Here is a 15849-nt window from a genome sequence, read left to right as displayed (position 1 = left end):
ATTTCCTACTTTCTATTCTTTTCCAGAAGATTAAAAATAAACAAATGTGGTCTGGAACACAGTCTTTTTGATCAGGGAGGATCCGATGGAAGTAATTCATCATTGTAGTTAAAAATAAAACTTTAATCTGTAAAACAGACATGCTTTAGCTCGGTGGGTGGGTGGGTGTGTGCGTACGCATGTTTATATCTGCCTGCCTCAAGCATATACTCACTCACATGTTAAGTTAATAAATGGTACAGATACCAGCCATTACTCATTTCCTAAGGTAGCAGTTATCAACCTGTGGGGCACAACCCCCTTGGGGAATGAATGACCCAGGGGTCTCCTAAGACCACCGGAAAACACAGATATTTACATTATAATCCCTAACAGTAGCAAAATAGCAGTTCTGAAGTAGCAATGAAAATATTCGTATGGTTGGGGTCACCACAGCATAAGGGACTGTGTTAAAGTTGCAGTGTTGGGAAGGTTGAGAAGCGCTGCTCTGAGATAACCTTGTACATGAACGTTTATGTGCTTTGGAAACTAGTGATGGATTTGACTCTTTTGCATTGTTTTAATATTCTGTAGCAATCCCTCATTAGCATCAGGAGGCAGTAATGAGCCAGAGTTTAACAACATCACTGCAGATAGAACATATTCACTTATGCATTGAAACTGTGCTCAGAGAGGCTGGGGAGATGGCTCAGTAGTTATGTGATCATAATGTTTGACCAGAGAACCTGAATTCAGTTCTTAGCACCTATTTCCTTGTTAAAATGGAGTGAGGATGAGAAATCTTGTCCTTGCAACAGTTCTAAACCCTTTCTTTCCCTTCAAAGGACATATTTCACTTTGCATATGGGTCTATATAAGGCTACAGAGGCCACAGGATTGGCTCCCCATACCTAAGAATGAAAGCCACAAGTCACCAAGCTCTAAGGCCTAAAGACCTGGCTACTTCTGGTCAAGTGGGGCTACACAGATGACCCCAGAACATAGGGATAAGACTGCCCTCCAGAGTCGCTGATGGTGAGGATGCTAATGCTCCTCAGTGGTAGGGATGGGCTGTCCCAGTGAGCAGATGCCACCGCGGTGTACATTAACAAGCATGGAGTGAGCAGGTGTGTTTTGTGGGCCTCCTCTTTCTTCAGCTTGGTTCTGTTAAGGGATTGGGTGACACTCCTGTGAAAACAGACCATCTTTGGGGCTCCTTGGTGTTTATAACGATATTGGATGCTTGATGGTCTTGGCTGGGAAAAGAGAAAGTTGTCCCAATGTTGTTCTGTGGGGGAAGGATATTGCCGTTCCCTTGAGTGGTAGATGTTGGGCTTTGAGGAGGTTTGGCGGCATCCTCTGCCTCATGGGGAGTCTGTGTGAAGGAAGGTGGCGGCGGCTGCAGCATTGAAGCCAGAAAGATAAAGTGCTGAGTAGTTAGTTCCGACGTCAGATGTACCCCGGGGAACCGAATCCTGGATGTACTGTTTCCATGGAGGCGTGGGAATGTTGGCTCAGTTTCCCCAGTGCGAGCAAGCTCAAGGTGGTTGGAAATGGCAAAGACGGGAAAGGGCAGCGTTAGTCACCTTTTTCATGACTGTGATAAAGTGCCCAGCAGATGAGACTGCTGAGGGGGAGGGTTGATTTTGGCTCACAGTTTGAGGGTACAGCCTGTCACAGTGGAGAAGGCATTGGTGGCTGGAACACAGGGCAGTCGGTTGGTCACACTGTCCACAGTTAGGAAACATTGAGGTTAATGCTCACATTCAGTCCTGCCCCACCCCCATTTTTATTCAGTCCTAGATCCCAGTGCATGGGATGATGTCAACATTCAGTGTGGGCCATTCATTCCCCATTATCCTCTCTGGAAACACACCCACAGCTACCCCTATAAACATATTTCTTAGGTACCCCTAAATCTAGTCACATTGACAATGGACATTAACCATCATAGTATTCCTGATAAGTACTCCCCAACTTTAGACCACCCCTACATTAGATCTTGGCCGGCTCACACCTATCCTCATACATCATAAAAAGAAGTCAGCTGGCTGCTGTCTCTCACCATTGAGCTCTCCAATGGAGCCCGAACCTTCAGTGTCTTCTGTCAGAGTTCGGCAGCCCCGGGGTGGGTAAGTCCAGCAGATCCATTAGCTGAGTTATTTTTACCCCTGGCATATGAATGTTTGAATTAAGGTGTTTGTAATGCCACATACATTAAATTTCAGCACTTGGGAAGTAGAGGCAGGCTGGCTTTTCTGATTTCGAGGCCAGCCTGATATTCATAGTGAGTTCCATGATAGATAAATAAATAGGCAATTAAGTCATTGAGTCTGGAGATGCAATGACCATGACACTAGCCTCCCTCCCTCAACTTAGGTTGGATTCATTTTATTTGTTTTTCAGTTGGGAGCTCATTAGCACCCCCTGTATTAAGGGTTTATGGTGTGAGGTTTCTGTCTTTCATCTATCTTAATGACTGTTAAGGATTCATGCTGAACCGGGGGTGGGGGAGGAGAGGGGATCTGAAGTAAGCACCTAGCCTCCTTCCAGAGGGATTTTGGGTGACAGATTCCAGTGTATTCTCACCAACTCTCATCCCAGAGAAATGGTAGAAATAACATTAAAAGTCAGAAAACAGCTTGAAAGAAGCCCAGGAGTCCACACTGACTCGAGCTAGAAGCTCGTACTTCAGACTTCAGAACTGTGTCCTTGGCAGGGTGAGCAGCCCATGGCTGAGGATTCTAAGAAAGAGGGTGCTCCCCCCCACTCCGTTCCCCCTCCTTTGGAAGGCTCAGAGATGTCCTCAGGCAAAGACTGTGTGCAGTTTGTCCTGACTGTCCTTCTGAAGCCTTTATGGTGTTTTTCTCTTCCCCTTCAGTTCCTTTGCTCTCTGTGGCCCCTCACCTCTAAGAGCTCAGGACTGTCTTCTTCCTGAAACCCTCTGGGGCCAAGAGGTCAGTCAGCCAGGTATCCAAGTGAGCGGCCTCCAAATCCTCTCAGAGCTCTCTCCGTGAAAACTGATCTTTAGGAATCCCATTTCTACCTGTTTTGAGAAACTCAAATGATGTCCTGAGTTTACACGCATTGTCCCCTTACTGCATGTCACCTGAATCTTTCCTGTGTTGTGACTTCTGTCTTAGTTTGGTCATTACTGGCATGCAGCATTTTCTGGGATGGACACTCGCAGATAATTTTTTAAGTTAATTATTTAGTTAGTACCAAGGGATGTTTTTCATTGTGACATTACAGTTTGTTCTTATTTACCCACCCCTCCCCCTGCTGTCTCACCTGCTTCCTTACACACACACACGCACACACACACACACACACACACACACACACACACACATTGGGGGAGGGGAATTACACATACATATGAATCTTTCTGAATCTGAGTTATTTCTATTCTGACTCTTACATCTCAGGTATTTGGACCTAAGAGTCCTTTAAGCATGAACCCAGTAGTGGTAATCTGGGTCATACATGTGTGTATGTGTGTGTTTGAGGAACCACAACACTGATTTCCATAGTATATACCCTCAACCCACCCTGCACTTCCCTCCTCTGTCCATCCTCACCTCCTTTCTTTGTTTAACATTCAAGTTAGTGGTTGTCAGGCTTCGGTACATGTGTCAGCATCACCTGGGATGCTAGTAAAAGTAGAGGCATCGCACAATGGAAGAGCTTCCCTGGGCTTCTGTCCATAATGTACGCTCTGGTGATTTTGGTACCACCGAACCTTGAGAAGCTCAGTGTCCTCTCTTTACTGTCTTGCTCAGGTCAGTGAGCCTGTGCCACTGACACGGCTTGGAATGTCACTAGAAATGCAGTCTTTAGAATCAGAGTCTGTGTCTGGACCAGATTCCCTCGGGTGCTTCATTTGCAGGTTGACATCTGGGTTGCACTGCAACATCTGGTCTCCACCCTCAGCTCCACTTGCTCAGGCTGGGTCTGGCTCTTTAAAGCTTTTAAGTTCCTTTATAAAGGCATGCATTTCTTATTAGGTTTGTTCCCATGGTGAATCCTAAAATAATGTTTGATTGCCACTACGACCCTTTTGAAGGCAGTACAGAGAGCTCCGTACTTCCCCCGCCTTCTCTGTGCATTAGCAGTTTACCCTACGTTCCAGAAAGCTCTCTCTGTTGCCTCCTGCCTATTGTAACATGGCTTTGGAAAACTTCCCCAACCTTTATTGTTACTGTGGTGGTGTCGTGAGAGATGGAACCTCCTCCTGTAGCCCAGGCTGGCCTTGATCTTCCTTACCTATGCCTCTGAGTGCTACGCTTACAGGTGTAGTGCCTCATGCCCACAGTTTTTTTCTACGAACTATCGGTGTGAACTCCAAGACCTGCTCTGCTTCCATTACTGCTGGGCCAGCCCCTCTCTGGCCTACCCTCCCATCCCACTCTCGTGGTCATGACAGCTACATACTTTTCCTTACGGCCGTATGCTCTCCCTCCCCCGCACCTCTCTCTCTCTGAGACAGGGTTTCTAACTGTCACGGAACCCGCTTTGTAGATCAGGCTGGCCTCTAACTCAGAGATCCTCCTACCTCTTCCTCCCAAGTGCTGGGATTAAAGGTGTACACCATCACTGTCTGGTGCTATTGTGTTTCTGACCCACTGGGACTGAGGAGGATGGTGGCCTTTTTAAATGGGGCTTTTAAATGGATACAGATGAACTATCCCTTATCTAAATGCTTGGGACTAGCATTTTAGATTTTGAGACCCGGGATGATCAACCATTGAAAACTCTCGCTGTGTTTTATCCCATACCAGCCTACAAAGAACGCATAGTTTTTAAGATTGCGTGTTTGGCTCCTTCCTCTCGGCTGCGGTTTCCTTGATTACTCCGACCAAGGAAACAACCTCAAACAATGCTCCAGAACAGTTACTCAGCGAGTCTCCATTCCGCTGCAGTTGCGTGTGATTGCTCATTAAGGACTGAAGTCTGGAAGTGTGGCATGGCTGCTTGTCGAGGGTTTCCTTGCCTCCTGGTGGCTTCCGAGCTTTCCGCAGAGCTGCTGAAGGTAGCAGTTCTCAGAGACACTGTCTGCTTATGCCCATCCCATGCTGCTGAGGAGCCACTGAGCTGTAGGGACCACGCAAGCCTCTTAGTGACACTGAGCTTGAGCTGCAATGGTGGCTCTCCTGCTTTGTGCCTTCCCTCTGTGCCTCTGTTTCCCCAGCATGCTTCCTTCTGTCCACCTGACTTGGACATTGCCTCTTAGGGAAATGCCTTGATTATTCCAGGACACATTTATTTTCTCTTGTGTCTCTGCTTTCCCCCTGGACATTATTCTTCTGTTTGCCTTTATTCATTCATTCATTCATTCATTCATTCATTCATTCAGCAGGGTCAGGCTGGATATAGACCAGTGATCAAAACACACAAGATCTCTTCCTGTTCTTTTAAGAATCCTTGGTGTGTAATCCAGAGGATCAAAGTTGAGGATTCTGAATTCATGTAACAAGCCAGGCATCTTGTGCATGTGTGTAACTAAAGTTCTGAGGTGTGTGGAGGCAGGAGAATGGTTGGGTCTGAGGACTAGCTGAGAAAACATGAGCTGAGGTGTGGGTAGAGGACTTCCTCAGAGGATAGGGAGAGAGAGAGAGAGAGAGAGAGAGAGAGAGAGAGAGAGAGAGAGAGAGAGAGAGAGAGAGAGATCAGAAGATGATGCCCTCTTCTGGCCTCTGAGAATAATGTGTGGACACACAGAGATACACACACACACACACACACACACACACACTCACAAATACATACACACATACACACATACATACACACAAACAAAAACTCATACACACATTTATACTCACACACATACACATATACATACACACATACAAACACACACAGATACACATATACTCACACACATACACAAACACATACACATACAATCACCCACATACACACATGCATTCACACACAGACATACACACACATATACATACTCACACACAGACACACACACACATACACACATGCACACATACTCACATATTCACAGAACATACTCATACAACATACACATACAATTTCATACACACACAGACATGTGCATACACACATATTCACACACACAGATAAACACACAGGCATACACATTCACATTCACACAATACACACACAGACATGCACATAGTCACACACTCACTTGAACAATCACACACACACACACGCCCTTAAGAACAAAACAAAATCCACTGCAGTGGGATCAGAGCCTGTGGACTCCCTAGGACAACCCACCGTGGACAGGGGTGAGTCCCTGAGTTCTGAATAGCCAGGCTTCTCAGCCATGGGGGGCTCTGGAAAGCACTCCGATTGCTGAGGAAGTCGTTCCTACCTGTTCTCCCCAACAGAAGAGGGGACAACCCACTCAGGAGTGGCTGGGTCGGGAAACTGCAGACTAGAGTAGGAGGCAGGGTCAAAGGGTTGGTAGGGTCTGAGGCCAAGGGCTGGTGAGTGTGGGCGTCGGACTGTTTCTCCTGAGAGCAGGGTCTTAGGCAGCTAGTGGCTTATGGATAAGAAATGCTTACAGGCTCATTGTACTTGTTTCTGTGTGAGGACAGTTATTCTCCAAACCCCAGGACTTGAGCACATAGATAATGCTTTTCTTTGGTGCTTTCTCTGTAAGTGATAGATCCTTCCTACCCTTCTCTGTTTAATCAAACCTGCTCATTCTGCTGTTGGGAGAGGGCGTGAAGAAGGGGTTGCCAACAGGCACTTTTGAAACCACTGGGCAGTAGATTCTAAATGTTGTTTTCAGCCCTTTGAAGCTGACCACAGAAATGCAGAGTTGGACCCAGAAAAGAATGAAAGGCCGTGACATTTAGAAAGTGCATGCTCTAAGTAGCAGGCAGAGCCTTCTGATAAGATTGTATCCAGCATAGCCACAATGGCCTTTGTTTTTAAAATAAGGCAGGCTAAAGTGCTTATCCTGGGGTGTGTGGGGGAGCAGTGGTGGGTGGAAGGCCACCACCTTTTGATGACTCAAGTGTGTGTGTTAGAGAGACACCGAGAGACACACATAGTGAGAATGTGTGTGTGTTTGTGTGTGTGTGTGGGGAGAGAGAGAGAGAGAGTGAGAGAGAGAGAGAGAGAGAGAGAGAGAGAGAGAGAGAGAGAGAGAGAGGAATGGGGCAGCATCTCACACAGCCCAGGCTGGCCTCAAACTCAGCTAGGAGATGGTAGGTGACCTCTGACTCCTGATCTTCCTTGCTTCCTCCTCCCTAGTGTGAACGTTATAGGCTTGCAGTGCCACGTCCAGTGCCTGCAGCACTGAGGATGGAACCCAGGGCCAAGCGCTTTACCACCCGAGCTGCGCCCCCACCCCATTCCTAGGGTTTAAGCTGGACATAAGGGCAATTGTATACAGTTCTGATTTCAGTATTTTTAACTCTTGTGGTCTTTGAAAAATGGAATCTCTGAGATGCCATTTTAATTAATATAGAAATCCCACTTTGGATTTTATGATTGCCTTTTTGGGACCTGACTTAGGATGTTCAAGCAGGCTTGATATTTTTCTGACTACTGCTGCTGCTACTATTTCTCCTCCTCCTCCTCCTCCTCTTTCTCATTTTCCTCCTTTTCTTCCTTCTTCCTGTTACTACTACTCTTATTGAATATTGCCTTTTCCCCACTTCTGAATCTGTTAGAAACTCTAGTGTGTATCTGTCTGGGTCTCAAATAAAATTTTGTTTTGTTTGGGGACGGGGGCTGCTTCTGAACTCACAGTGCAGCTTAGGCTGGCTTTAAACTTCCCATCCACCCACCTTAGCCTCCGGAGCGCTGGGATTGGAGGTGTGTGCCAACACTCCCGGCTTAAATCAGACTGTTTTTCCAACTCTCACAGTGAAGCCGCAGTCCGGTCCTGTAGACATGCTCTAATGGCGTAACAGTCCAGTCTTAAGAAGGCTCTTCTGTGATTATTGTTTTCCCCAGTTTCACTTGGGAATTACCTTCCAGGTAATAGAGGGGTTTAAATGTGGTGTATTAAGTATGTCTGGGCTGTTTTTTTAAAAGGTGAAAATATTTTTCTCTACAGAGACTTCAGCAACACAGAAACGCTGTGTAGTGAACAAAAATATTATTGTGAAACATGTTGCAGCAAACAGGAGGCTCAGAAGAGGTGCGTGAAGGACTAAGCTGGGAGGGGGGCTCATGTTGGAAGGGCTCCGTCGGTCTGTGATCTAAGCTTTACAGAGTCAGTGACTTCATCCAGAAAACCTGGCTGTCTTAGGGTTTTACTGCCATGAACAGACACCATGACCAAGGCAACTCTTAACGACCACATTTAATCGGGGCTGGCTTACAGGTTCAGAGGTCCAGTCCATTATCATCAAGGTGGGAACACGGCAGCATCCAGGCAGGCATGGTGCAGGAGGAGCTGAGAGTTAGGTCACTAGGAGAAGACTGGCTTCTAGGCAGCTAGGACAAGAGTCTTAAAGCCCACACCCACAGTGACATACCTACTCCAACAAGGCCACGTTTCCTTTTTTAAAAAATTTATTTTATGTATATGAGTACACTGTCATTGTCTTTAGACACACCAGTAGAGGGCATCAGATCTCATTACAGATGATTATGGGCCACCTTGTGGTTGCTGGGAATTGAACTCTCAGGACCTCTGGAAGAGCAATCGGTGCTCTTAACTGCTGAGCCATCTCTCCAGCCCAAGGCCACACTTCCTAATAGTGCCACTCCTGGGGCCAAGCATATTGAAAGCACCACACTGCCTAAGAATGTTGCCCCTCAGAGAACTGTTCTATGTTTGTCTGCTCATGCTTTTTATCATCAGCAAGTACCAAATATTACCATGTGCTGTGTATCGGTAAACAGTGGGGATTGAACGTCCTCACTGCCCTCTTAGGATTAAGGAGAAGTTTTATAAGGCACATGAATAAATGGTGGCAGTAGGTAGCAGAGTACACATAGCACTGCTGTGTTTCCTGTAGACTTTGGCCTTCTTACTTATAGCCAGAGGCTTCAAAACCATCTGTTATTTAATGAGGAGCTGTGAACCAAGGACACAGCAGTTGCAGGAATACGGGATGAGGATAGAACTATACAAAGAAGCCATCTTGAAGAAAGCTACCGTGTTCTCACTTGGCATCTCATCCAGGGTCTGCCATCTTTTTAGCAGTGGTCCCTTCGAGTGACTGCTCTGGATCCTCTGAGCTAACTCCTGGTTGACCATCATTCTCAACCTCAGAAACCGAGAAACTTGAAAGTTGAATCTTCCTGTGAACTCCTCCTTGGAATAAGTTTGTCTCGTTGGTTCTGGAGATTTCAAGGGAGCTTGTAGATACTCAATGGTGCCCTCTGGAGCAGAGGATCCAGGCCTGGGGTTGCAATGATTTCTCTGCCTAGCCTCCTTCACCCTAACCCTGCAGCCCATGTCTATCTTTCTTCATGGCATTGGTACGAGAAAGCCAACCCCTGTAGCAGGCTGTAGGTGCTATATGTTAGTGGGCACTGTCTCTGCCTCCCATCCTGAGGATCTTGCTTCACCTCAGGCAGCCTGTGTCTACCTGTGTGGCATGAAGGTGTTTTCTGCTCAATCCTGGGTGTTTTGTGTATTAAAATGACACATGTTTCTGAGAAATATGGAGATCTCCTATAATTATTTTTTTCCTATCCAATTTTTATGAGGCAGGGTCTAGCTGGATAGCCCAGGCTGCTCTAGAACCTGCCTCTCATCACGCCTGCCTCATTTGATGTTTTTATTTTGTTTATTTTTTATGAAGAGGACTTCTACCTTAAGAGATTCTCCAATAAATATTTTCTTAGAATCAGTGCTGTTCAAAATAGGCATACTAAAACGAGCACAGGTCCAGCAGCGTTTGTGCTAATTCAGCACACTTATCATTGTGGGGGAGGGGCGGGGACTGAGGAGGAGACCTGGGTGCTGGGCTCCAGCAGTGTTATCTACACAGCTGTTAATGTGAGACAGACACTATATACCCAGGAATGTTAATTAATGCTCAGATAGTAGCTGGGGTTGAGGGAGGGAGCTGTTTATATAAGGTTAGGACCAGATAAATTCCCCCAGGGCAATATTTTTCAAAACCTTCAATGCATTATCACATGTGGAAGCATCAAAAATGAGCCGAAGCCCTGTTCAGACTTGATGATAGCCCTTGCCCTTCAATTTCCTAGTGTTTGTGAAAATAGCCCAAAGGTAAGCTCTGCATTTCATGGGGACCCACCCACAGGGCATGAAATCACAAGAGTAAGGAGTGGGCACGAGCCTGGCAGCGTTGGTGTTTGAGGCCCAGGCATGTGTCAGAAGGTTCCTTCTGACAGTCTTTACCACCTGAAGTTCTGTCTGTGATCGTTTGCCTGGTCCTTTTCCCAGCTTCCCTTTCTTGATATTTCAGTTCTCCTAGCCATATACCGTGGAGCGGACTGTCCAAATACACTCACCCAGCAGGCAGAGGCACAGAGAGAGCATCTACCATGACCCAATGGAGATGTATGGTTGTGACCTTCTCTTACCTGTGTTAGCCAAGGATGCAGGATACACCACTCTCCATACATGGGCACCTCCTTCTGCTTGTGAAAAGTCTAGATACTTGCTGGGCCCCTCCTGTTTTTGTTTGTGCAGGCAATGGTGTGTTTTCTTCTAATGGGCATTGGGTGCAATTTGTTTTCTGTTTCATGCTTTCTTAGGATGAGGGTAAAAAAGCTGCCTATGATTTTGGCCCTGCACCTAAAGAGGTTTAAGTACATGGAGCAGCTCCACAGGTACACCAAGCTGTCCTACCGGGTGGTCTTCCCTCTGGAACTGAGGCTCTTCAACACCTCCAGTGATGCTGTAAACCTGGACCGCATGTATGACCTGGTTGCTGTAGTTGTTCACTGTGGAAGGTAAAGGTGGGCAGGGAGCCATGTTTTATCTTGCTCACTGTTTTTCTGGCAGGGGGTAGGGGGTATAGTCATTCCTAATGTTAACTGAATTTGAATTTCTGTTCTTCCCACGGGGCCTCTGTGTGCCCCCATGGCCAGCATGGTGCTCTGCCAGAAGTGTGGACTTAGACAGAAACTAGTCCACGGTTCTTTTAATTTGGAAACAGTATGTCTCTGTGAGGTCCAGGCTGGATTTGACCTCCCACTCTAGCTTCTGAGTAGCAGAAAGGACAGGTCTGTGCCACGGTGTTGTCTATACTCCGTGACATTAGGTTTTTGCATTGATAACTGGGATGTTACGAAGATTTACGTGCTTACCTGGTGACTTTCTCCCCTCCGCTTCTTCCCAGTGGTCCTAACCGTGGGCACTACATCACCATCGTGAAAAGTCATGGTTTCTGGCTGTTGTTTGATGATGACATTGTAGAGGTAGGCATGCAGGTTACTGTCTCATGGGTATAGGGTGGAGAAGGGATTTGGGGTGGGGCAACCCTTGTAAATGGTACCTAAGTAGATCCACTTCCCAGTAGTATGGAACTGTTTAGATTACAGCTCCATACTTTCTGCATTCATTTTCTAGTAAAGGAATACCATAATTCTACTCTTAAAGGTGGAATCTGTTTTAACCCATTAGCCATTAGCGTAGCTGTTTTCTAGTAGAGTAGACCCCAAAGGAAAGGAACTCTGATAGACTGAAAGGACGGGTTATTCCCAGACCCCTCTGATTACCGCTTGAAAGACAGACCTCCTGCGTGTCTCACAGGGCATCTCTGAATGGTTACTCATGATGACTGTTAGAGGAAAGAGTTGTTCTCCCCACCCCATCATTCTGAGTCTGTACCACCAAAGGCTTCTAATTGCATTTTTATACCATCTCGTGTATCTCACAGTCAATTTTGTTTGCCCAGGAAGCATAGTAAATAATCACATTTTTCTTTTTCTTCTTTGTTGCAGAAAATAGATGCTCAAGCCATTGAGGAATTCTATGGTCTAACATCAGATATATCGAAAAATTCAGAATCTGGATATATTTTATTCTATCAATCAAGAGAATAACGCAGTGGCGCGTGAGACTAATTCAAGCAGGGAAATACTCAAAGCACTAGAGCCTTGTTTCTCTGCAGACCTCCTTCCCCCCAGCGGCCCACTGATGTCTCTCTGATGCCCACTGGTCTGGCAGTGTTACACTTCCTTCTTTTGTGTCTTTTACATGCAGCACCTCTCCTGGTTCTGTTTCGGTCTGAGGTAGCGTTAACTGCAGTCGGATTATAGTCAGATTTATATAACTGTTGCTAATTTTAAGGTTGTGGTGAATGTTGTGCCACTTGTCTGGCTAAACTAGAGTGATATTTTCTGTAAATGTCATAATCTATGTTGAGTGTTTGGTAGGCTTCCTGGATGGTTTCTGGGGCCTCCTTCCACGCATTCCTTTGACAGGTCCCTGGAAGCATTGCTACCCTTTGTTAGCGTGCCTGCCTTCTCTGACAGAGGGGTTGGGTAGATGGATATTCATATGTTAGGGCTGCAACCATAGCTTTAAGTTTGTGCAAGTGAAAGTCTTTAAACTCGAGTGGCCTAGATGCCAAAATCATCCTCCACATTGGAGCGAGGTGAGGTAGGGTTGTCATTGGTGGCCGGTGGTGTTGGCACCCAACTGTGCGTACCTAGCTGGTAGAATCCCAGGGGCTAAGGTACTGTGGAGCTCAGGGCAGGCAAAGCCAAGAGAAAGATGTGTTTGTGGTCAGTGAAAAGTTAACTTATCTTTCTACCAAAAGCCACGTTTCAGGAAAGTAACACAATGCTGTTTATTTTTAGTAATAATTTTCTTCCATCAGGTCCTGTAGTTGTATTCTTCCCATATTGGTACCACTAAGCTTTTCAGGTGTTGTTTCCAATACTGCTGATATTTTGCAGTCAGTGGTACCAGGACTGAGACACCAGCTGACTACTCTGGCAGGTCTCTCTCTAGCCAGTCAACACCAACATCTGTTCACCTTGACAACATCAGCACATTGTACAGTTTCTTCTCCTTTTTCTTCCTCTTCTTCCTCTTCCTCCTCCTCCTCCTCTTCTTTTTCCCCTTCCCCTCCCCCTCTTCCTCTCCCTCCTCTCCCCCTCTCCTTCCCTCTCTTTTCTCTCTCCCCCTCCCCCTTTCTCCCCCTCTCCCTTCCCCTCTTCCTCTCCCTTCTCCTTTTCTTCTTCTTCCTCCTCCTCCTCTTCCTTCTCCTCCTCATCCTCCTCCTTCTCCTTAATGTTCAGTCTGTTTATGGAGGCACTGGTGAGTCCCAGGGATAAAACAAAACTCTCCCTCAAGGGAATGCTGGAGTTAGTGGGATGAGAGGTGGGTCACAGGAAGTGTTAGGAGGTGGGTGGAGGGTAAGATGGTGGTTGTTTCTCTGGCTCAGATTCCTGGAACGCTTGATAAGACAGTTTCCTGGAAGAACTCATCTCACCATTTCTCCCTTTTGTTTTGTGTGTATTTATTAGAGTATTTTGCATATTGGTACCTTTTATTAAGAGGGTTGATTTGGTGTTTTACTGATGAATGGATCTTGGTTTTCCTACAAATACTATGAGTCATGGTCCTTGGCTTCCTTTGGGATGTCAGTTGACTTCCACACCCTATAATCATACTGTGAACGTGTTATGTTGTGACGTAATACGTCAGCAAGCGAACTTGCAAACTGTTGGCACAATGTGAACTAAAATTGCAGTTGAAAATTGTCACTGGCCGATTTGCAGCGATGAAGAGGATAGCACTTTATCTAGGTGAAAACTGGACTTCTTACTTCTGACATATCTTGAATTGTTTGTGACTCAGAACTTAAGCATGCTGACGCTTCATTCGTTCATGCTTGAAGGGATGTGTCTCATTCTTCACTGGAGCAGACGAAACAGGGTTATGTCATGTTACTCTCTTATGCAAGTGACAAAAACCACGGACCCTGCCTTGGTTAGAGGCAATGCATATTTATAAACATTTTGCCTTTTTTCCCCCTCCATGAAGCATATTTATTAATCACTTATGTTGGAGGTGAACCTCTGTTCTTTGAAGAGAGGCACTTTCCAAGTATAAGTGATTGACAACCTCAGATAGTTGTCCACAGACAGCCATGTACTTGACCATGGGGTACAAAGGTTAAGAAAATGGCTACTGGTTTCTAATATATTTGGAACTGATCACAGAACAAAAACTATTAAAACTACCTTTGAAACAACTCTTGCAGCTAATTTATTAGACAAAAAACAAAAATGTTCCAATTGGAAGCCCAAATGCTATTGTAAGGTTTGACACATTTTCCTTTCTCTTGTGTCTCTGCGAGCATGTAAAGTTTTCCCCAGCAATGTAACCAAAGTCATTGCTTTTAATGAAAAAATTCAGTTAAAATTCAGTATTCATGAAGAGGTTTTGGAACAGAAGAAGATGAACGTCAAGACTGTTGTACTGACATTCAGTTGGCCATGTGTTGCTGAGAAAGAAGACCAAACATGCGTCCCCATCAACACTCCATTGGTTTTTCAAATGTAGAACTCTTGGCTAGTGACTTACCTCTTTCCCAGTAAAGAAAACACGAGGCAGCTCTGTCCCACCCCACCACTTTCTTTTCATAGAGAAGTCATGTTCTAACTTACTGTCCCTGGTTCCTAGCGTTAAGCAGCAGATGACAGCAGCTGTGGGACACATGAGACCAATTCCAGGTCACAGAGATAGCACAAAGACTCAGCAACAGTCCCCATGGGGGTTTGTATGTCCTTTCTCCAGCAGGAGTGAGTAAGCCTGCTGAAGTTTTCTTCATTTCTGTAAAAGCTGGGTATTTAAAAAGAAATTAAAGTGTCTTTCAAGAGACTTTAACATTTTTTAAAGAAAACGAAATTGTTTCTTTTATCGGTTATCTGCTATTTTAACATCTAGAGCACGTGCAGTATGCTGAATCTTTTGTTTCTAAGCAAATGTTAGTAAAATGGTAGTGTGCATAGTCTTGTTACATTGATGCATTTTTTTTCCCCATTCCAAGGCGTCATCAGGTAGACTGGCTTGAAGAAAGTCAGGAATAAAACAATCAGGGTGTCAGTCCGAATAGGAAGCCATTCCCACATGGTTTTATGTCCCAATTATATTTTGGGCTTAGTGTAAAGTGGGGAATGACAGAAATGGTCCCTGTGGATTGTTTTCATGGGTACCCTTAGTTTCATGGGCATGCCTAACTTGAAAGTCTGTTCTAACTGGCGCTTAAGGCTTATTTTAGATACTGGAGTGTAGCTTTATTATGGATGGATTTTATCTTTTAAACATTTCATTTTGATCAACTTTGTATATTCATGTGTATTAAAATATTGTGCACTAAATGTTCCTTCCCCCGCCCCCGGTTTGCTGTATCTGGTCAAGGCATTTGCCAGCACCATTGTGATTAGCTCATGCAAAAGGCATGGGCCAGAGAAAATTCTTGCCTATTTTTCTGCCTAATTAAATTTCTGTTTTTTAGTATTACATTAATTTATTTTTGGCTCCTATTTCTGTAACCAAAATTCTATATGTGTGTGGCATTCACTTGATTTTATTGCTTAAAAAAAATCATGTAGTTTTTATTTAAAATCTGTATTTTTGTTTTTTTTTTTAATGTAACCAATTTAAACACTAAACAATACTGTCAGTCTCATGAACTCTCACTCACTTTAACACTCTGCCTCTAGAAGTCTTTGTAGGAAAAACTAATAAAATAGGAATTGTCTCCCTAGAGAACCATATTTACATACCGTCACACTGTGACCTTCAAGTCTTTGATATCACTTGTGAGCCAGTGGGGAGTTCCTGAGCAGGTCTTTGTTCTGAACTGAATTCTGAAAATGGAAAGAAGATTCTGCATATCAGACTATGGAAAGGCAGGAGCACAGTCAAGGTTGACAAAACCCATGTCCTGCTAATAATGTACTTCAGCCTTTGGAAGGGAA

General features: G+C 45.1%; 1 protein-coding gene across 1 annotated transcript in view; it reads left to right on the top strand.

Moving 5' to 3' along the window:
- The window catches only part of USP46 (ubiquitin specific peptidase 46), a 58379-nt gene extending 42991 nt beyond the window's left edge, over positions 1-15388 (top strand). The window contains exons 6-9 of the mRNA XM_080922761.1: positions 8036-8119; positions 10663-10860; positions 11250-11328; positions 11854-15388. Of these exons, the coding sequence (XP_080778887.1) occupies positions 8036-8119; positions 10663-10860; positions 11250-11328; positions 11854-11955 (463 nt within the window). The 3' untranslated portion in view covers positions 11956-15388. The remainder of the gene's footprint in view (positions 1-8035; positions 8120-10662; positions 10861-11249; positions 11329-11853) is intronic.
- The last annotated feature ends 461 nt before the right edge of the window (positions 15389-15849 follow it).

Source organism: Micromys minutus (genome assembly GCF_963924665.1).
Source record: "Micromys minutus genome assembly, chromosome: 1".
NCBI classification, from domain to species: Eukaryota; Metazoa; Chordata; class Mammalia; order Rodentia; family Muridae; genus Micromys; species Micromys minutus.
This window is presented reverse-complemented; position numbering and strand designations above follow the sequence as displayed.